Below are 23,447 nucleotides of genomic sequence, written 5' to 3'. Positions count from 1 at the left end.
TCATTTGATATGAACAGTGATGAATCCCAATATCAAACCTACACCAATTATTTTAAAATATTTTAAATTATCTCAAAACACAAACCCAAACATATCATTTATTTTCAACACACTCCAAAATACAAAACAAAACAGTAAAACTACAAATCCAACACAATATTTTGTCTTCTCCCTTTATATACACTGTCAAAATCACATGCCCACACCATCATGCGTGCTCTACCTCGCCTATAATCTCTACTCTCTTCCCCTCTGCAACGAAATGATTCATCAGCTTTTCCATCTTTGTCGTCATTCAGCACCCTATGGACAGATTAATCGAATTATCCGACCACGAAATCCGCATAGATTTCGCCTTGGGATGCAAATGCCGCACCAACATTCGCCTCAAATCCCTCATTTCTACCGCCCCACTGGCTTTCAAGCTCCAGACCTCCTCCCCCCACAAGTTCCTCGTCAACCCACCGAGCGGCCTCGTCCCACCACTCTCCTCCGCCACCTTCCAAATCGTCCTCCAACCCCAATCCCACCTCCCCCCCACCTTCCCTCGATCCCCCTCTGACCGGTTCCTTCTGAAAACCGCCGCCGCACCAGACCTGGGTGCTGACTCTCCGGAGTCGACTAAGTCCGAGCTCGTCAACCGCTGGTTCAACTCCGCGGCCCATCGCTCCACTTATGACGTCAAGCTCAAGGTTTACTTCGTTGGCCCCTTTCTCCTCACTCACGCGGTGGGCGCGGGAGATTTTGAGGCGGTGAGGAGCATCGTCAAACGACAGCGTTCGGTTGTTTCCGAGTTGCCGGCTCGGGAAGCCGAGTCCTTGTATCGAGTTGCAGCTCAGTTCCCTGACGTTATGGGTTTACTCTTGGAGGCGGGGTTGAGGGTTGACGTCGGGCGGGAGCTTTATGACGACGGGAGGATGGTGGCTAAGGGGTGGACGGAGTTACACGTGGCGGCGGCGTTTGATCGGCAGGAGGAGGTTGAGAGGCTGAGTAAGGAACGTGAGGCAGTGGATTGCAGGGATAAGGAAGGGAGAACGCCGTTGCATTTGGCGGCGAGTAAAGGGCATTTGGGGAGTGCTAAGGTGTTGGTGGATGCAGGGGCAAGCGTGGACGCAAGGAGCAAGGACGGCCGGACGGCTTTGTATAGAGCGGCGGCGAACGGGGACCGAGGGATCGTGGAGATGCTTCTGGGTGCTGGGGCGGACCCCACTATTGGTGATGTGGATTATTGTCGTTCAGCCATTGATGTCGCCCGGGATAAGGGCCAGGTAAGTGATTCCACCTTTTATTCGTTCTTGACATTTTGTTTCTCTCTCGCCAATTTGTTACTGCAACTTTATCTTGGTTCAATAAAATGGGAAAGTAATTTAGAAAGTAATATAAGAAAATGTCAAACACTGAATCATAATGATTGATTTTGTTTTTAAGTTGTTTTGGATATTTCGTAGAGATAGAGAAAAACAAAGATAAATAAAAATAAGTTAGAGATAGTGTGGATGTTTGTATTTATTTTTTGAGATAATATAAAATAAGTATGGTATGTTTGAATTGGGTAGTGGAGAGACAAAAAGTACTATTCATTGTCAATCATGTCTCTTTTATATATATTTATATGTATATATATGTATAAAAATATATATAATAAATTTGAGTGGATTAAAATAAATATTATTTTTTAATTAATTGTATTTTTTGGATAAAAAATAATTAAAATTATTTTAAAATAATAAAAAATATATCTAAAACTTACAAAATTAAACAAGCCAAACATACTCTATATTTTGGCCCCTCTCAAAAATGGGCCAAAATCAAAACCAAACATGGATTCTTATAAAATTACCTCAGAAGAGGGTGGTTGAATTACAATTTTTGGCCCTATAATTGACCATTTGTTCAGTTTTGATCCTCAAATTATCGACCTTAATAATATTGGACTCTAAATCGATATTTTTTTAACACTTTTGCTCCTTGCCGTTATTTCTGGCATTAGAGTTAACAGAGCCAGTATTGGAAGGAAAAAAAATTCCCTTTTTACACCTTGGAGCTTGGTTGTTTTATGAAATTCGACAAAAACATCAACTTCCACTGTCTTAAAAGATATACTTGAGAAAGGTTTGAGAAAAAAAATGAGTTTTAAGCTATAAAACCAAATATTATTCTCATTATCAAAACTCCTCGTAAGCTTAGGGGTTGGAATCTCCATTTAGGAGGACCACATATTACTTGTACTCCAAATATGTAGAAATACATATGCTTATAAATTATACATCTGTCCTAATTAGCAGTATGTAATTGATTATCACCTTTGGAGCCTGTCAGCAACATTTCCACCAGGCCCATTTATTAAAATAATATTAAAAAAATTCTTTTTTCAACTATACCCGAAAATGGGGTATAGTTAGTTGCAAGATTAAGGGGAGTTGTCAGTGCTACTAATGACTCCCCAACTTTTTTTATTTTTATTTTATTTTTTTACAAAACGTGCTCAAATCGTTAGCGCTGCTAACAAGCACCAACGACTTGATCGCACTTATTTTTTTTATTAATTTATGTTTGTTATTATATTTAATAATATTATATACTAATTAATTAGTAACTATTTTTTTAATTTTATATTTTGGAACTTTAATTAATTTTTTTTATATTAAAAAGTATTAAGAAAAAAAATATTGATTTAATTAATTTTTAACAACTAATAAAATTAAAAATTACACATAAATAAAAAAAATTATTTAAGTATTTGCTTCATTATTTCGGTGTTTATGATCCCGCCCTGACATATTATTTTGATGCAATGGAGATTGGTTTGTTGTGATTGCACATGAATTTTATTGTCTTGCCTGCGCTTAGGGTTAGTCCATCTCATTAGAAATTTTAATAGCTTGCTGTTGATCCCGACGAGCAGAACTATAATATTATAAAATTAAAATTAATTATAAATTTTAATAATGTTCGCCAGTGTCATAAGTGCGTCGTCGCCGTAGTTTGCACTAATGACTTGGGCACATATTTTGTTGTACAAAATCTTTAGTGCTACTAACGACTTGGCACTCTTTTTTCATAAAAAGAAAATTTTCTGTTAATTATTGTTTATGTTAAATTTTGTTAGGGTAAATTTCAATGACCTTCGCTGAGGTTTGATATAATTATGAATACTCCCTTGTTGTTTGAAAAATATCAATACCTCTCTGATTTTAACGGCCGTCTAATAATTAGCCCAATCGATTAAATTTTCGTCAATTTTATGGTGAATTGATCAAAATGCCCTTGTGAATTAAAAATTAAAGCTTTATTTATTTTTTTAGAAAATTATTTTTTTTGGATTAAGTAGATAATTATTTTTATAATTTTTAAAATTTTTTCATTCATCTCGTTCAATTTTTTTTTATAAGTTTTTAACTTTTGCAAAAAAACTAAAAGATACAGTAAAGGGAAAGTTGATAATTTCATAACTCTATAAGGATTACATAATTTCATCAAATATTAGGGGGGAATTTGTAATTTTTCAAACAACAAGAGGGTACTCATAATTATGTCAAATCTCAGGGAAGGGGTCATTGTAATTTACCCATTTTGTTAATTATTGTGGTATGTTAATTAATAAACGTACTTTAATTTAAATTTGTTTTTCCTTCTCTTTAAACATTACTTATATTATTTTCGGTTTATTTCATGCTAACTAAATGAAAAACATTCAAATTAGCTATGAGAATAGATTAAACAAGGACTAAGTCAAATTCTAAACCATGTTAGGGGCATATCTCAAAATATTTTATCACATTGTCACATATCAACAAGTAGTAGTGCAATATATGACTTCTTAAAACTCTTTGTCACAAGATAATGTTCCGATTATGATGATAAAGAGCTAAACGAACCAATAGAATCAGTGGCCCAAAAAAGAAGAAAACCTCAACGATAACGGCAATGACGTACTTGTGGGTTGGCGGACATTCTGTAATTAATTTTAATTTTATAATATTTTTGTTCTACTCGTCGGATTGATGACAAGCTATCCGAATTTCTAGTGAGATAGACTAATCCCAAACACGGGCAAGATAACAAATTCTTATCCAATCACAGCAAAGTTGAATTCCATTACATCAAAATAATGTGCCAAGATAGGACCGTAGATGCCAAAACAGTAAAGCCAATAGTTGAGAGTTTTTTTATTTGTACGTAGCTTTCGATTTTATTAGTTGTTAAAAATTAATATAAAATTAACATATTTTATTAATATTTTTTAATTATAAAATATTAAATAAAAAATTCAAAATATTATAAAATTAAAATAATAACTACTAACTAATTAGTATATATTATTATTAAATATAAATTAATAAAATAAAAAAATTAGGTGTGCTCAAGTCGTTAGTGCTATTAATGATTTGAGCACATTTTTTAAAAAAATATTAAAAAAACAAAAAAGCTGGGGAGTTGTTAGTAACGACTCCCCTTAATCTTGCAACTATATACCAAAACGGGTATAGTTGCAATTTTATTTTCCAATATTATTTTAATAAATAACTCATTATCCACCATTGGAAATATTTTTCTCCCTAGGGAACCATGAAGCAGAGATGAAGTATACAGGAACCAGAAGGCTTCATTATTTAAATATTATAAAAATAATAATAAAAATATAATATTTTTAAAATGTATAACACAAATATTATAAGTCGTTGATAAGGTTCACGACTTGAGAATTTTTTTTATTAAAGAAATGCGGATTCATTGTCCGCATCCGGCTTTAGGAGAAATTATTTAAAAAATATAGAAAAAAAAGAAAATTTAAAATTTGAAGTGATTTGGAACTTTTAAAAAAGCAAGTGGCACCGCTGTCAGTAATTGTGGTGCCACAATTGATATTTAAAAAAAAAAAATTTAATGCGCCACCGCGGTGGCATGATTATTTTAATAAAAAAAATAAAACAGTTGAAGAAGATAGTGGTTCTTCATCGAAAACAAAAAAAGAAATGGTCAAAGCTGCAACCTGCAAAAATGCAGGCTGCAACTTTCCGGTGCTGAGCCACCGCGCTTAGACAGTGCGGTGGCTCAACATTTTTTGGCACACTTTTGCCCGTGACATTGCAGCTCACACTATTTAAGTGTGAGCTGCAATGGAAGTTCTCACAGCACAACTTAAACATTTTCCCTCTCCGCATTTTCATTCTTGTTCTTCTTCTCGTGAAATTTTTCTTGTTCTTGTTCATGCAACATTTACACCTTTCTCTTTAAAAATATTTGAAGTGAGTATGGCTAATTTTGGCCCTATTGATACAAGTGTTTTGTATGGGCAATTAAATCATCGGTTAGAAGATGTGTCCGAAAATTCAGATACAACTTTATCTGTACGACACGGTGACATAGCTTTTTTTCGTGTCCTTCAATTAGTCCCACGTCATACTCGTGTTTTGTAAGTACTTCAAAATATGGGGTTTCTTGGTGTTTTATAGTGTGGGCATTTTGAAATTGACACCCATTTAATTACTGCATTAGTAGAGAGATGGCGTCCCGAGAGGCATATTTTTTATTTATCGGTTAGCAAAGCAACTGTAACACTGCAGGATATCGCCATCATCTGGGCACTCTCGGTAGAAGGTAATCTTATTATCGGGGTAGATACAAGGTATAGTATTCAGTGGTGGCAAAATTATTGTCATCAATGGTTGGTATGCCAAATAAAGATGCTTTTAGATGGTCAAGAATAAAATTAATAGTGTTATATGAATATTTAATAGAAAATACATGTGATGAAGATAGCCCGTTTGATGCTGTATTACATGAGGCACGTTGTGCCATGTGCATTCTCGATGGGGTGTTGTGTCCTGATACTACGGGGAACACTGTGTCATTGTTTTATCTACGGTATATGAAAAATATACACGAGAAATATATCTCAAATTGGGGTTCAGCAGTGTTGGGTTATCTATATCATGAGTTGTGTTCAACATCACAATAAGGGAAAACCAATATTAGTTTTTCCTCGTAGTGATGTTGTACACAACTCATGATATAGATAAGCCAACACTGCTGAACCCCAATTTGAGGTATATTCTCGTGTATATTTTTCATATGCCGTAGATACAACAATGACACGGTGTGCCCCGTGGCATCACGGCACAACACCCCACCGATAATGCACATGGCATATATACGTGCCTCCTGTAATACAGCCTCAAACGAGCTATCTTCATCACATGTATTTTCTATTAAATATTCATATAACACTGTTAATTTTATTCTTGACCATCTGGAAGCATCTTCATTTGGCATAAAACCCAACCATTGATGACAATAATTTTGCCACCGTTTAGTACTATAACTTGTATCTACCACGGTAATAGGGGAACTTATTTAAATAATGTAAAAAAAATTAGTAAAGTAAGGTGGTTTTAAAGTTTTTAGAAAATTAAGCGGCACCGCGGTGCCACATTTTTTATAAAAACAAACACCGCGGTGGCTAACCGCGGTGACACAGAGTTTTTTAAAAAAAATTATTTTTTATGTGCCACCGCTAATATTTTATTAAAAAAAAAAGAAAACAGTGAAGAACCGCTATCTCAGATAGCGGTCTTCACTGAATGTTAAAAAAAAATGGGTTAAACCTGCAGCCTGCAATTTTGCAGGCTGAGCCATCGCGCTTACCAAGCGCGGTGGCTCAGCTTTATTTTTGGCCACACTGTAATGAATGGAATTGTAGCTCACACTATTTAAGTGTGAGCTGCAATCCTTATTCTTCACCTTGAGCAATAATTTCTCTGCATTCTTTCTTCTTCAACATTCAACATTCAACAACATTTTCTTGTTCTTTCTCTTCCTTCTTCTTTAACATTTTTCCCGGCCAATTTTATTGTTCTTGTTCACGCACAATTTTTACACCTTTCTCTTTAAAAAATTTTAAAGTGAGAATGTCGAATTTTGGCCCTATTGATACCAATGTTTTATACAGGCAATTAAATCATCGATCAGAAGATGTGTCCGAAAATCCGAGTACAACTTTGTTAGTACGATGTGGTGATATTGCTTTTTTTCGCGTTCTACAACTAGCACCACGTCATATTCGTGTTTTGCAAGTACTCCAAAATATGGGATTTCTTGGTATTTTGCAGTGTGGGCATGTTGAAATTAACACCCACTTGATTACTGCTTTAGTAGAGAGATAGCGCCCCGAGACCCATACTTTTCATTTTTCGGTGGGCGAAGCTACTGTAACACTGCAGGATATCGCCATCATCTGGGCACTCCCGGTGTAAGGTAATCTTATTATCGGGGTAGATACAAGGTATAGTACCCAATGGTGGCAAAATTATTGTCATCAATGGTTGGGTTTCATGCCCAAATGAAGATGCATTTAGATGGTCAAGAATAAAACTGATAGTGTTATATAACATTTATTAGAGAATTTGTATGATGACGATAGCCCGTTTGAGGATGTGTTACAGGAGACACGTATATGTGCCATGTGTTTTCTTGGTGGGGTGTTGTGCCCTGATGCTACGGGGAACACCGTGTCATTATTATATCTGCGCCATATGGTAAATATACACGAGCAGTATGTCTCAAATTGGGATTGTGCAGTGTTGGCTTATCTCTACCGGGAGCTATGTACAGCATCACAAAGAGGGAAAAATAATATTGGCGGTGTCATGCAATTATTACAGATATGGGCATGGTCTCGCATCATAACGCTTGCACCCATTCCCTCGAGTGAATCTTCAACTCTGATACCGACCATAATAGACCTTGACAATATTCTGCCTAGCCCTCCATATGCTGCACGATACGAACATTTTTATTTATTTATATAACTATAAAGAATTTTGATTTCATTTACTTTTCTTAATTTTGATTTTAGGTGGTCATAGCATATATCCTGTACTCATACGGCGCACAATGCTCTACGTATAATAAGGAACGTGTTGGATCGTATGCAATTAAATGAGGTTTATCGTTGTGATTTATTTTTTACGTTTAGTGTATTTATATCGTTGTGATTTATTTGTTCAGAAATACACTAAACGTAAAAAATAAATCACAACGATAAACCTCATTTAATTGCATACGATCCAACACGTTCCTTATTATACGTAGAGCATTGTGCGCCGTATGAGTACAGGATATATGCTATGACCACCTAAAATCAAAATTAAGAAAAGTAAATGAAATCAAAATTCTTTATAGCTATATAAATAAATAAAAATGTTCGTACCGTGCAGCATATGGAGGGCTAGGCAGAATATTGTCAAGGTCTATTATGGTCGGCATCAGAGTTGAAGATTCATTCGAGGGAATGGGTGCAAGCGTTATAATGCGAGACCATGCCCATATCTGTAATAATTGCATGACACCGCCAATATTATTTTTCCCTCTTTGTGATGCTGTACATAGCTCCCGGTAGAGATAAGCCAACACTGCACAATCCCAATTTGAGACATACTGCTCGTGTATATTTACCATATGGCGCAGATATAATAATGACACGGCGTTCTCCGTAGCATCAGGGCACAACACCCCACCAAGAATGCACATGGCACATATACGTGTCTCCTGTAACACAGCCTCAAACGGGCTATCATCATCACACGTATTCTCTAATAAAGATTCATATAACACTGTCAGTTTTATGCTTGACCATCTAAATGCATCTTCATTTGGCATGAAACTCAACCATTGATGACAATAATTTTGCCACCGTTGGGTACTATACCTTGTATCTACCCCGGTAATAAGATTACCTTCCACCGGGAGTGCCCAAATGATGGCGATATCCTGCAGTGTTACAGTAGCTTCGCCCACCGAAAAATGAAAAGTATGGGTCTCGGGGCGCCATCTCTCTACTAAAGCAGTAATCAAGTGTGTGTCAATTTCAACATCCCCACACTGCAAAACACCAAGAAACCCCATATTTTGGAGTACTTGCAAAACACGAATATGACGTGGTGCTAGTTGTAGAACGCGAAAAAAAGCAATATCACCACGTCGTACTGATAAAGTTGTATCCGCAATTTCGGACACATCTTCTGATCGATGATTTAATTGCCCGTATAAAACACTGGTATCAATAGGGTCAAAATTCAACATTCTCACTTTAAAATTTTTTAAAGAGAAAGGTGTAAAAATTGTGCGTGAACAAGAACAATAAAATTGGCCAGGAAATGTTGAAGAAGAAGAAGGAAGAGAAAGAACAAGGAAATGTTGTTGAATGTTGAAGAAGAAAGATTGTAGAGAAATTGTTGCTCAAGGTGAAGAATAAGGATTGCAGCTCACACTTAAATAGTGTGAGCTGCAATTCCATTCAAGGTGTCACGGGCCACACTGTAATAGTGTGGCCAAAAATAAAGCTGAGTCCAAGCGCGGTGGCTCAGCCTGCAGCCTGCAAAATTGTAGGCTGCAGGTTTGACCCATTTTTTTTAACACTATTTTCTTTTTTTTAATAAAATATTACTGCCACCGCGGTCACTCATAAAAAATAATTTTTTAAAAAACTCTGTCTCACCGCGGTTAGCCATCGTGGTGACACAGAGAAATTTTTTTATTTTTTTATAAAAAATGTGGCACCGCGGTCACGCTTAATTTTCTAAAAACTTCAAAACCGCCCTACTTTACTAATTTTTTTTTGACATTATTTAAATAAATTCTCCTATTACGGGGGTAGATACAAGGTATAGTATTTAACGGTGGCAAAATTATTGTCATCAATGGTTGGATTTTATGCCAAATGAAGATGCTTCCAAATGGTCAAGAATAAAATTAACAGTTTTATATGAATATTTAATAGAAAATACATGTGATGAAGATTGCCCGTTTGAGGCTGTATTACAGGAGGCACGTATATATGCCATGTGAATTCTCGGTGGGGTGTTGTGCCGTGATGCTACGGGAGACACTGTGTCATTGTTATATCAACGGCATATGAAAAATGTACACGAGGAATATACCTCAAATTGGGGTTCAGCAGTGTTGACTTATCTATATCATGAATTGTGTACAACATCACTACGAGGAAAAACTAATATTGGTTTTCCCTTGTTGTGATGTTGAATACAGCTCTTGATATAGATAAGCCAACACTGCTGAACCCCAATTTGAGATATATTCCTCGTGTATATTTTCCATATACCGTAGATAAAACAATGACACGGTGTTCCCCGTAGTATCAGGACACAACACCCCACCGAGAATGCACATGGCATATATACGTGCCTCCTGTAATACAGCCTCAAACGGGCAATCTTCATCACATGTATTTTCTATTAAATATTCATATAAAACTGTTAATTTTATTCTTGACCATTTGGAAGCATCTTCATTTGGCATAAAATCCAACCATTGATGACAATAATTTTGCCACCGTTAAATACTATACCTTGTATCTACCCCAATAATAAAATTACCTTCCATCGGGAGTGCCCAGATGATGGCGATATCCTGCAGTGTTACAGTTGCTTTGCCAACCGATAAATGAAAAGTATGCGTCTCGGGACGCTATCTCTCTTCTAATGCAGTAATTAAGTGGGTGTCAATTTCAATATGCCCACACTGTAAAACACCAAGAAACCCCATATTTTGGAGTACTTGCAAAACACGGGTGTGACGTGTTGAAAGACACGAAAAAAAGCTATGTCATCGCGTCGTACGGATAAAGTTGTATCCGAATTTCCCGACACATTTTCTGACCGATGATTTAGTTGCCCATACAAAATACTTGTATTAATAGGGCCAAAATTAGCCATACTCTCTTCAAATGTTTTTAAAGAGAAAGGTGTAAATGTTGGAAGAACAAGAAAAATTTCCCGAGAAGAAGAACAAGAATGAAAATGCGGAGAGGGAAAATGTTTAAGTTGTGCTGTGAACACTTTCGTTGCAGCTCACACTTAAATAATGTGAGGTGCAATGTCACAAGCAAAAGTGTGGCCAAAAAAATGCTGAGCCACCGTGCGGTGGCTCAACACCTGAAAGCCGCCGCAGCCTGCAACTATTTTATATGAAGAACCGTTATCTGAGATAGCGGTTCTTCAACTATTTTATTTATTTTTATTAAAATAATCATGCCACCGCAGTCAATGACAGCAGTGACGCATTAATTTTTTTTTTTTTAACTCTGTGTCCCGCGGTGACATAATAATTTTATTTTTTTTAAATATCAATTGTGGTACCGTGGTTACTGACCACGGTACCACTTACTTTTTTAAAAATTCCCAAATCACTTCAAATTTTAAATTTTCTTTTTTTTTTACATTTTTTAAATAATTTCTCCGTGGCTTCAAGCATCCTCGACTCCCAATTGGGAGTCCCAATAATAGAGAATTGGAGTCGTGGACTTCTTACATTTTTTCCATTATTTTAATAATTTTTTTATTTATTATAATTAATTAATAAATTACAAAATTAATTAATTATAATTCTTAATAAATTTATAATTATATAATACCACAAAAATACAATAATTTCAATTGTTGAAAGTGACTGCTCGTCCCACAAGTGCGTAGGTGCTATTGGCGTCGAGTTTTTTTTTTATTTTTCAATCACATTATATATTGACTCATTTTGTTCATTATCATCATTACCAGTATTAATATGCAACCTGGCTTAATAATATCGTAGAATAGACTCTATATTAATATTCAACCAACTTGAAAAGAATACATGCATACATTAAGAAATTCAAAATATTACAAAGGAAGATATAGTAGCAATATATATATAATAAAAATGATTAATTACATTAGACCCCTCGAAAAATGTAAAATTATACTTTCACCAAACAAAATTTTAAAATAACACTTACGCTCCCTCAGAAAATTCTACATTTACATCTAATCTCATTTCGTTAGAGTTTGAACGAAAAATGCTGACGTTAGCCAAAAAAATTACATAACTTTTCTATTCTACCCTTTAGTTAATATTCCATATAATAATTTTGTACCTATAAGACGAAAAATATAATGATGTTAACTTCACTCAATATCTGCACATTACATTTATCCCTTTATGAAGATAAAAATGTATATGAAAATGTTAAATGAGGGGCAAAATTAAAAATATACGTGGGCATTCGGTTGCATATTAATGCCTTTAATGATGATAATGAATAACATGAGCCAATACAAAATGTGGGTGAGGAAATAAGAATACCTCGACAGCAACGACACATTTGTGGAACGATGGTCACTTTTAACAATTGTAATTATTGTATTTTTTTTATATTATATAAACTATAAATTTATCATGGATTATAAATTAATTAAATTTGTAACTAATTAATTAATAATGAATTATAATAAATAAAAAAAATTATTAAATATTTAAAAAATGTAATAATGGAGTCGTGGACAAGTTTTATTATTGGGAGTCCCAGAGTCGCGGACATTGTCCCAACTCGAAGTCGTGGATGTGGACCACGACTTTGCATTCTCTAAAATTTTTTTTTAGGTCCATAGTTTGCAATATTTGTGTTATATATTTAAAAAGTATTATATTTCTTTTTGTAAATTTAAATAACTAAGCGGAAAACAGAAGCATATGCGATAAGAACCCAACAGAAATAAAGGGTTGAGACAAATCTCAATTAAGAACAGTATTAGAGCATAACATGTCTACCTCATACATAAACTCACAGAATCGTAAGTTCTATCATGGTACTGATACTCAAAACTACAGACTGCAAAACCAAAGGATATCAACAGGTCACCATTTTCACTATAATTACTCCCCACTAGGTAAGAATGAAACCGCAATGATGATAACCTGCAACAATATCATTTCATGTCACTAGTCTAGAAATTGATTAATCTTTACACCATCCAAGGAATTTAAAGTGATAGCAAAAAGTAAAAGAAGAAACATAGTTGTAAACAATAATCAGCGTAGAGAAATTTAGATTATTTGCAATAATTATATGGTATTAAAATTTATCAAAATTAAGAAGCAGATGCTTACTGGGGGAGCATGGCAGTGCCTCCAAAGCCACAAGTGCCGCCGGTTCTCTTAGTCTTCTGCTAGTGACTATTGGAAGCATATGTCACAAGACTATCAGGGAAAGAGCAACTCCCCTCAGCCCTAATGGAATCACAATCATCTTCACCTTCTCCACAGACATATAGTCTAATACCTCTTGCAAAGTCTCTGCAGGCACACTAGGCTTAGCCACACACCACAACCCATTATGCACCCCAACTCCAACTGGTTTTCCCCCCAATTCTTTCTCAAGTTGGAAGGTGATGTTTTTAACTAATTTCATGAAGCAGTCAAGCTTCAAGACGGGAAAAGGGAAGTCTTTTTTCCCTCCAATGCTGGTTCCATTAACTCTAGCGCTGGAAGTAACGACAAGTACCAAAAGTTTTGAAAAGAGTTGGTTTAAGGACCAATATTGTTAAGGTCGATAGTTTGAGGACCAAAATTGAATAAGTGGTCAAGTAAATGTCATTGTGCAAAATATGTTAGGAGACCTTTGGAAGGTATTTTTATAAACCTTGTTGACGGATGTGTATTCATGCTTATTGAAGAAGAAAAGTTATGAAACAAGAGCCAAGAATAAAAATAATGAAGAGAAAACTTATTTATTTTATATTTCTGAATTTGAAAATATGAGAATTTCCACAGAATTGAGGGATGTTCATAGATATGAATTATCTAAGACACCATTTTTCTGTATGAAATATTACAAAGAACTTGTTGATGCTTGAGTGGTGAAGAGAGTGTGAAAGATACTCGAAGTTGAGTTCTGTCTTGCCTCTTTCAATTGTGCCTATTTGTAGAATTTTGATGAACTTGAACGGACTTGATGGTCTTTAAGTACATGATTGTTTTTGCTGCAAATTATTGGTGGCTGTAAATCTTGTTGGCAATAATCCACACTAATGAAGAAGTGCAGCTGATAATGACTGTCAATCCTTCGTAGTCGATGTCAGAGATAAAATTACAAAGCTGATAATAGTTGCCATTCTTCCCTAATGGGTGTCTTGACAACTTTTAGTTTTTAATACATTTATTTATTTATTATTATTATTTTTTAAATCTAACTATGTTTGCATAAAAATTGAGGATGCAGTAGTAAAAATTATAACCTTTTTATTGGACGCAATTTACAATAGTAAAAAGTTGATGGAATAGGCTGAAGATTAAAAAAAGTCATCTTAATTTTCATATGCAAGATTGACTGAAGATGGGAGTCTTCTCTGTCACTTTGAAATTTTTGGAGAATATTTTCCAATTCTTCCTTGGGAGTAGCTTTGGCTAATTTTATTGCTAAATTTTATTTTTAAAGTAAAATCTGCTCTTGTTGCAATTTGATTTCTTTCTCGAGAATAGTGGAGGTCTAGCAAAATGTGGAATTTTATTGGAACCATTTAAGAATTGTTGCTTGTTCAAAATTGACACTATTTAGAGAAAAATTTGAAAGATTCTTGCACTGATTTTGGAAGAATTTGTTGTTCAGCCGAAGTAGTGCCACCACCTAATGAACCAATTTGAGATTTTGGTTAGTGAAAGTTTGTACCATACAGAAAGTAAAAGGGATATGGTATTCTTTTCATTTTGTTTAATTAGGAAATGCTGAAAGGTTTTAATATAATCACAATATGCGACCAAGGGATAGTTTCTATTGAGAATACTTTTGAATTTATATGGCTACTTCCTCAATCAGACAAGGAAATGATGAAATGTATCAAGATTTTTCTGTTTTACCAAAATCTTTTGCAGAAAAGGTCGGTAGAAAGTTAAGGAAAAATATGAAAATGTTTCTTCTTTTCCTATGGAGAACTCATAAATAATGTCAATCTGGTAGACTACAATTATGCAAAGCACAATTAAAGAAACAAATTGTACCACCCGAAAAGAATTAGAAAGTTGGTGTAAATAGTTTGAATTTCGAAAAAACGTTCTTGATGTTGTCCAGTCTTTTATGTTAAGTAAAATGCTGAGTTAGAGAGGGGAACCCTAGGTTAGTAATGGATTACAAATTCCTAAATAAAACTCTATAAGATGAATTAGGTATCCATTTCTAAATACAGAAAATTTTTCATAAATTCCATCACTTTCTTGTCTAACTAGGGAAATTACCTATACGAATTCAAAAATAAACCCAATAAAAACTATCCCTTAGTCTCATATTTGGATTATATAAAGTCTTCCAACATTTTCTGCTTAAACAAAATGAAAAGAATACCATGTTTTTTTACTTTCTCTTTGGTGCAAAAATTGCACCAACTAAAATCCCAATCCGGTTCATTAGAAGATGGCATTATTTCTAGTCTTAAAATAAATAAATTGAAAGTCGTCTTACATCCACTAGGGAAGAACGACAACTATTATCAGCTTCGTCATTTCTTCCCTGACATACACTATAAAAGAATGATAGCCACTATCAGTTGTACATCTCCATTAATGTGAATTATTGGCAACCACCAACAATTTTAAACAAAAGAAATATACCAAAAAACCATCAAGTCCACACAAGTTTATCGAAATTAAATAAATAGGTACAATTGGAAGAGGCAGTACATAATTTATCTTTGAATACCTTTCACACACTCTGCATTCTAGCAAGTTCTTTAGTTTTAGCACACAGGAAAAGGATGTCCGTTGATAATTCATAAAATTAGTAAGTTGTTATATTCGACTTCATCTTGGTATTGAATGGTATAATAATAATATTGATTTACTTTAATTTTTTACATATTTTGAATTATGTTTCATGAATGAAATAAGATTTTAAATCTGTTTTCCTAATTGTGCAAATCCGGAAAAAATGATTGGCTTTTGATTTTGATTTTGATTTTTAATTCTTATACTATCACTGAAGTTGTTTATAATGTAATTTTCTTGTAATAATATTTTTACTTTCCATTTGTTCCTCATGTTGGTTGAAAATAGTATAAATTGACGAATAATATTTTATGAATTGAATTGAATAACCATAAAATAAATTGTTTAATTTTATTAAATTAGAGTTGAATTAAAATACAAAAGTATAGAAATTAAATTATTTATTATTGTAAATGATGTAGTAGAATTCTTATAGACCAAGGAATCAGTGCATTAAACATTCCATAAAGATGGACTTATTTAATCTATAAAATAAGTTTTCAATAATACTATTTTGATTTTATAATTATTATTATAAGAACAATTAATTAAAAAATCACTTATGAAATAAGTAATTTTATCTTAAGGTTGTTTTTAATAAATAATTGATTTTTATTAATTTTCATTGAACTTGCAGATTATACTATTAATTAAGTACCCCAAGATATTATTTATTGCCATATAAAATTACATTTTCTAAGCAATTTTAGTCTTTTTATCATCACAGAAAATAAAAAAATTAAAACATCAGAAGTTACTGATATTTTTATAGTATATTATTGTAGAATTTAAATTATATTAAATTAATGGGACACTGTCCCCCAAATTGCTTTTGTTTCTTTCAAATTTTTAAATCGTATCTTTTTCCTAATTATATATTCTATATATTTTTCCTATTTAGTATTATAAGTCTTAAATAAATTCTATTTAATTAGTTATTAGTTATAAGTTATGAATATAACTCTTATTATAATTTATTTTTTATTAGAATTCTATCTCAATTCAATTATGTAAGTAATTAACAATTCCTATTATGAAAACTAATTAAAAATTTACTTATTTGTACACATAAAGTTATAATTCTATTTACTATATGAAAGGATATAATTGGCATAAAGCATGACAAATTATTCACACTTTTATAATATAGATAGAAATGTAATAGAACACGCAATAGTATTTAACAGAAAAAATACAAGTAAACCCTTATAATATAGAAAATGTACAAAATACACCCTGTGAAACAAAAAAGAAATTACCCCTATATTTTAAAAAAAGAAGCAAACCCCCCAGGAACATTAGTGTAATGCACGCACCATCCTCTACCCCGTCGCCACCCTCGCCTCTCCGTCTCTCCCGATCCTCCTCCCTCTTTCACCTCACCCACCGCCCCCCCTCCCCTTCCCCTTCCACCTGCCCAAACCCCTCAGCGGCCCCTTCCCTTACCTCTCATCCCTCATCGGCGCCTCCTCACTATTTTCGTCAGCCCTGTGTCGCCTCCCGCTCCCCCCTTTCCCCAGCCAACTCTCTCTCTCTCTCTCTATATATATATATATTAATTAATATGAATATATCATATACATATATTTTTAATTAAATGTTATATAAACATGAGCTTTTTAGATGTAGACCGTTGATTCGAATTAAGTAAAATCTGGGCCATTATTTTGTTAGTTAAATTTGAACCTTAAATTCAATTAGTTTCAATAACTATTAATAAGGATATAAATATAATTTTATAATTAAAAGTTAAAAAATCTAAAAAAGGCGCGTGAACTGCACGGATTCGTCTAATGGGCTTAATTTTTTTTTGTGCTTTTATAGGTCGGTAAATTACTCATTTGCGATACCACGGGAGTTAAATTGCATATAACCCGTATTTAAACTAAAAATTCCAATTTTGATCACATGACCTCTCTTATTTTTCCAAACACAACTCGAGAAAATAGCTCCCTGGTTCTAATTCTTCAAGCTTCGTCTCAATTGTTCCAGCTTCGTTCTTCATTTTGTTCCCTCTTCAACTTGTGGTTTTATTTGTCATTCCCGATATTAAAACAAGATCAAGTTGAACAAGAAGATGAAATGCAGTCTGAAGCTCAAAGAAAGCTGTATATGGACAAAGCTTGAAGAATGAAGGAGCGTTGTTTGGAAAAAAAATGAGGGAGCAGACACACATTTAATCCCGGTTTGAAAAGACCGTCACGGGCTTTAATGCTCAACTGCAGCTTGCTTTGTTTGGCTATATTTTTAGTCAAAGAATCATGTTGAGAATGTGATTTTTTGTATCTTACTATCTTATTCCTTTTTTAATCAAAGAATTGCACTTCTATAGCACGAGTTTTTTGGTATTCTAGTCCTCTTCAAGTCACAGATGAATGGACCTGCACGACGTTTCTTATTTTTTGTTTGATTATTTTTTTGGCAGAAACGTGGTTTGTGTAAACACACTTCTACGTGTATCCCTACTTTCTTTTTGCAGTATTATATAATATTTCAATAAATTTGTCTCTTTTTTTCTGTTAGTTCTTCATTGTTGTGTGTATATTGATCTTTGGTAAAAATGACACCCATCAATCGAAAAGAACAGGAAAGAGAGATCTTGGTAAAATGACATTCTGTAATGTTAAAAATCGCTGGATTAATGTTCATTTGGATACCTGACGGCCAGGTCTAAGAAATGATGAATGTAAAGTGATTCTTTATGCAAACTTGTTCCCTTCGGAGAGGTGAATTCTGGCCATTGTTGGCACTCATTGTAGTGATCCAAGTCTTAATAGATCAATCCTCTCTTATGCATCTGCTCAAGTTATGCTTTGGTTCTTATCTAGATAACTTCTGTAATCTATTAGCCTGCTGTTCATACTTCTAGCGTCTCACTGATCTTTATCAACAACGTGCAGAAGGACGTAGTTAAAATACTTGAACGAGGCGAAGCAGTACTTCATTCTGCTAGACGTGGAGAGCTCGAGGTACTGGAGTCGCTACTAGAAAAAGGAGCAACTACGGACTTCTGCGATCAATATGGTTTGACGGCACTCCATGTGGCTGCAATTAAAGGAAACAAAGACGTAGTGATGATGCTTGTTGAGTTTGGTGCTGATGTGGAACGCCCAGATGCTGAAGGTCACACAGCGTTGCACATGGCTGTCGAAGGAGGGAGCGTTGAGACTGTTGAAGTTCTTATCAATAGGGGAGCTAATATGAATGCCAAGACCAAGAAAGCTGCAACCCCACTATACATTTCGAAATTGATGGAGTATGAGGATATAACACAGCTTCTCATAGACAAAGGAGCAGCATTATAGTTCTGTCAATATGCAAGTAGTTGCTAGTTCTGCAGCCATTATGAAGACCAGGAAGTGTTTATTTCAGGCTAGCTGTTGCTATCATCGTCTAAGCCGATAACTTCCAATAGGCAAATACCAGCCCTACTTCTGGGATGTCAGTCGGTATCGTCCAAGACTCAGTGCACTAATTGGGTGATTCCCCTCTTGCTGTCAAAGAATGTAAGCAAAGTGAGTGAATTAGTCTCAACGATAAGCTTCTTAACCTGTAATATTTGATGGCTACACTATTTGTTTTTTACGGCCAAGAAGCCGTGCATCGAATTAATACAAGTAAATTTGATCTTCCATAGAGTCACCCATAGTAATAATGGGTCGGGGTTTTGTACTAATTTATAAGTGTAATATATTTGTCATGTCGTTGGCGTACAGTTTAGGATAAGTGCTTCATATTATTTTGATAAGGGAATCGGTTTTGTTAATGACGACAGAAGGGATCATGTAAGCATAAACAGGAACTGCATTAAGGACATATCGACTTAAGGTAGCTAGTCCATCCAACTCAAGATAGAAATCAAGTATACGATGCATTAATCTTGGACTGAATTTATTCAGCTCATACCAGCAATTCATTCAAACCAATAAAAAAGATGAATTCCAAATAACTAAACATTACGAAGGGCTGATGTAATAACCCTATATAAGAAAATGCAGAGCTTCTAGGAAGATTCCCTCAGTAACATCATCACAATATTCTTGAAACTACCAATTTTCACTTGATCCTTCAAAATCCTAAGGGACATTTCATTTATATAGAAAGACAGATAAGTTGGCAGGTCATAGGATACTTGAACTTTTTGTTTCAAGTTTTATTACATCTTTTATTTTCTTTAGTGTATATATATATGTTACAAAAAGAAAGGTCAAAAAAGAAATAAAGAGAAATAAGACTCGCCGTGTCGACATCACTTCTCTTAAAGTGATCATCCCGCCACTATAAATTTGTTATCGAGCTGATATAACGATTCACTTTTAAGATGCAACAAGTCACCTGAAGTCTACAGAAGCATTTTCGAAGACTTTCCTCAAGAGTAGACATAAAACTAATTTTAGGTGGATACAAAATTTTAGAAACGAGTGTTGCCATTTGAAAAGTAAATATTTATAAAAATTTTCGCACCTTTTTCCTGAACGCACTACAAAGTATTAATTAAAGACTGCTTCTTTATCATTACGATGTTTCACGTTATGTAATTATTGATTCACAAAACTTGTATAACTTTGCTGGAGAATTTTTTTTGGGAAATTGAAAATTTTAATTTTTCAAAAATTAATTTTGAGACCAAATAAATAAAATTACCTCAACGTAAATGTTTGTATATTTTAACCTAATTTTAGAAAATATAAATATAATTTACCTCAACGTAAAGTTTAAATCCATCCAAAATATCATCAGACCGTACAACAACAGAGTACCACACATGAGTAAGGGCCATTAAGTGTTAGGGAGAAAAATGCAAATCCTTCCAATTTGTGAAGAAGAAAATTCATATTAAGTAATTGTTGAATGTTGATTCTATCATCAACGCGACAAAAATGTACATTTTACTCTTGTTTTTTCCCGTAATTATTACTATGCGCAGCGACAATGCATGCATATTACTTACACCACCAATTATTTCACACATGATTTAAGGTATCGCCAATTATTGTTCTTCATACTTTATGTTGATATAGTAATTTCCTTAACTACTAAGGTTGTCAATCTCTTACACACCTGTTTTCACATGAACAAAATTTATAATTGATTATGGACTAAAATTGTAGTGAATAATTATTAGGGTAAATTATATTGATATCTTCTAAAATTAGGCTACAATATATAAATACTTTCTTTTTTTTTTTTTTTGTAAAATTACAGCTACATTTTTTGAGGTTATAGTTGTAATTACAGCTAAACCCTCTATTCAAAGACAAAACTTACAGAAATACCCACTGAAAAACATTATATTAACACTCCTCATGGGTCGTAGCTGTAATTTTGTAGAACACAGGAGGCGTTTGTATAATTTAGCATAACCTCAGAAGGTGTCAATATAATTATCCTAATTATAATTAATCATGATTAAATAAAAATTGATGCAAAAATTTTGATTATCTGCCATGAAAAATTATTTTTGCCTAGTCACATTCACAAAAAGTTGTGTGCCTTGATCAATAACTATTTACTATAATTATTTATTTTAATTCATGACAACTAGCCATAATTAAATATTAAATTTCTTTTGGTGTTCGGATGCTATTATATTTCCTGTTTCTACTTTAAAATCTCAGTACATAGTTGAACATTGCTACGAGTATGGAATAAAGTTTTGTTTCCAACACATGCTTTGATTAATAAATGTTAGAAAGTTCTTGGAAATGTCTTAGAAACACTACGGAAAAATCGTAAAAATTTAAAGAAATATTAATAATAATCTTAAAAAATAAGAAATTATCTTTCTCTTTTTAGTACAAGCATATTTAATTTAATTTTGTATCATTTATGCCAATCAAAATAAATTACTTTAATGTAGTATAATTATATATAATTGGAGTTATTATTTGGTGTAGTTGCTCTTGAAACTAAATAATGATATAGTACTTATCTTTATATATGTGTTATCAAATATCTTTATTACATTGATAAGTACAGATAACATGACTAATTTAGTGTTATGATTAATTATACTTAAACCCCTCTAAGAATATCAAAATTACACTTTTTTTCAAAAAGTTTCAAAATTATACTTATACCCTTTTGAAATTTTTTTTATTTAAACCTAACACCGTTTTGTTACGGATAAAATTTATGAGCACATGTAATTGTATGAATTAATTTTTTAAAGAAATTTTGATTAAGTAGTTAATTTAATATGAGTTGGGAAGTAGAAAGGTGTTTTTGGTATTATAAGAATTTAGTGTAGTGGGATCAAAACTACCATTTTAAGTCTAAAAACCCTCTTTTTTTTTATAATAGTATAGAAGATGATGTCGTCCAATAATAAATTTAGGACCTTGATAATAACGTATATTATTTGTTGTTTGAAAAACTACTGTTACCACCCTAACAATAACGTCCGTCCAACAATTGATTCATTTTGTTAGCGTCCTTTAGGGTTTCATCTAAATTCTGTGATGAATTGTTCAAAATGCCCTTTTGGCGCTGGCCCCAAAATTATAATTTTACATCTTATTTTTAAGTTTTTATATTTATTGACAGTATCGCCGTGTATCATCAATTTAATTTATAGTTTATCATTTTCTTTTTTAAAAAATAAAATTTCAACAAAGTTAAAGTTGATATTTCACATTATCGACCAAAAAGTTACGTACTTATGTCGCATATCACGAGGCTATCTATAATTTTTCAAATAACAAGGAAATTTCTGTAATTATATCAAATTTACAGAAAAATTGACTGTAATTTATCCTTACATTATAAGATATTCATGAATGTTGTACCAATTTATATGTTGAGAGAAATTGACACATGAAACAGTTGATAAAATATGGTTTGATGATCATGGTAAGAAAGTGCACAATTTCTGGGAAACTTCGTTTGTTACATCGCAGCATAAATATATAGATCAAAGGTGGAAAGATGAATAAGGGAGGAGAGAGAGGTTGTCTTGTTGGATTATTACCAATCTAAACATTTCATGAGATTCTTCAAAATCCCAAGGATTTATATTTAATAAAAAGACAAAACTTTTAAAATTATGGAAATACTTGTCATATATTATAAACTTTAACCAATTTTAAATTTGTGCTAAAATGGGTTGTTTTCCAAATAAGCTTGGAATATTATAAAATTTGGTACAAAAATATCGAATTAAATGCAACGGGACCGTGTAAAAATAGTAATAAGCAAAACAAAAACCCTTAAAAAGAAAAACTACAATGCAACATCCCAAACTTATCTTCTTTTTGGTAATATATTAATTCAATTAGCACGTCTGTATGATTAAAATCAGTGAATAAATTACACCGGTTTAATAAATAGCTAAAAATAAATAAATTACAAATACTCATATAAAGTGAGATAAATACCCCACATATCCGGTGTGACTCAAACCCATGATTTCAAACTCGTTCATAGGACCTCAAAAATTCTTAAAGAAAGTATTGCAATCCTTTTGTGATATTGCAAATGAATAAATTACCTCATTTTGAAAAAAAAAAAAATATATAGCAAGTTATCCCCCTGTGTTTTCTATAATGCAACAATTCATTTTGAAAAACACAGAGGGCAAATTGCTACTTTTTTTTTCATAGAGGGATAATTTGTTCATTTATAATATTATAGGGAGGTAAATTACATTAAACCAAAAATTCTACAACTATTAGTATTCTCATAAGAAGTAAAAGCAAGTAACCCATAATTAAAAATGCTCTTAAAAATATGAGCAATCATGTAGCAAAATATTAGACCAACAAGACAACTATAAATACTAAACCTAAATAAAAATTCCTAAAAAAATCAAGAAAAATTCGAATATGACCAAAATAAAAGAATTTTGAGATGGGCTGTCG

General features: G+C 33.0%; 1 protein-coding gene and 1 long non-coding RNA gene across 3 annotated transcripts; one reads left to right on the top strand and one right to left on the bottom strand.

Moving 5' to 3' along the window:
• The first annotated feature begins 160 nt into the window (after nt 1-160).
• Nucleotides 161-19,220, top strand: LOC105160861 (protein VAPYRIN). Of its 2 annotated transcripts, none has more exons than XM_011078360.3 (2): nt 161-1,268; nt 17,581-18,089. In XM_011078360.3, exons 1-2 carry the CDS (start codon nt 306-308, stop codon nt 17,713-17,715), a joined length of 1,098 nt encoding a protein of 365 aa, XP_011076662.2. In that variant the 5' UTR covers nt 161-305; the 3' UTR covers nt 17,716-18,089. The 2 variants fall into 2 exon arrangements, with proteins under 2 accessions (XP_011076662.2, XP_011076661.2); XM_011078359.3 differs by lacking the exon at nt 17,581-18,089 and adding an exon at nt 18,489-19,220 and having other exon boundaries at nt 164-1,268.
• Nucleotides 12,568-13,304, bottom strand: LOC148788504 (uncharacterized). The gene is made up of 2 exons (XR_016065170.1): nt 12,943-13,304; nt 12,568-12,750 (listed from the first exon to the last, which is right to left on the bottom strand). It is a non-coding gene; the product is annotated as an uncharacterized LOC148788504 (long non-coding RNA).
• Nucleotides 19,221-23,447: the final 4,227 nt, after the last annotated feature.

This window comes from Sesamum indicum, linkage group LG4 (assembly GCF_026168435.1).
Source record: "Sesamum indicum cultivar Baizhima isolate 11 linkage group LG4, ASM2616843v1, whole genome shotgun sequence".
Classification (NCBI taxonomy): domain Eukaryota; kingdom Viridiplantae; phylum Streptophyta; class Magnoliopsida; order Lamiales; family Pedaliaceae; genus Sesamum; species Sesamum indicum.
This window is presented reverse-complemented; position numbering and strand designations above follow the sequence as displayed.

Excerpts from the sequence above, each read along its gene's own strand:
- LOC105160861 (XM_011078359.3), top strand. The coding sequence starts at position 306 with ATGGACAGATTAATCGAATTATCCGACCACGAAATCCGCATAGATTTC. Across the intron at positions 1,269-18,488 it reads TCGCCCGGGATAAGGGCCAG|AAGGACGTAGTTAAAATACT; the intron begins GTAAGTGATTCC and ends AACAACGTGCAG.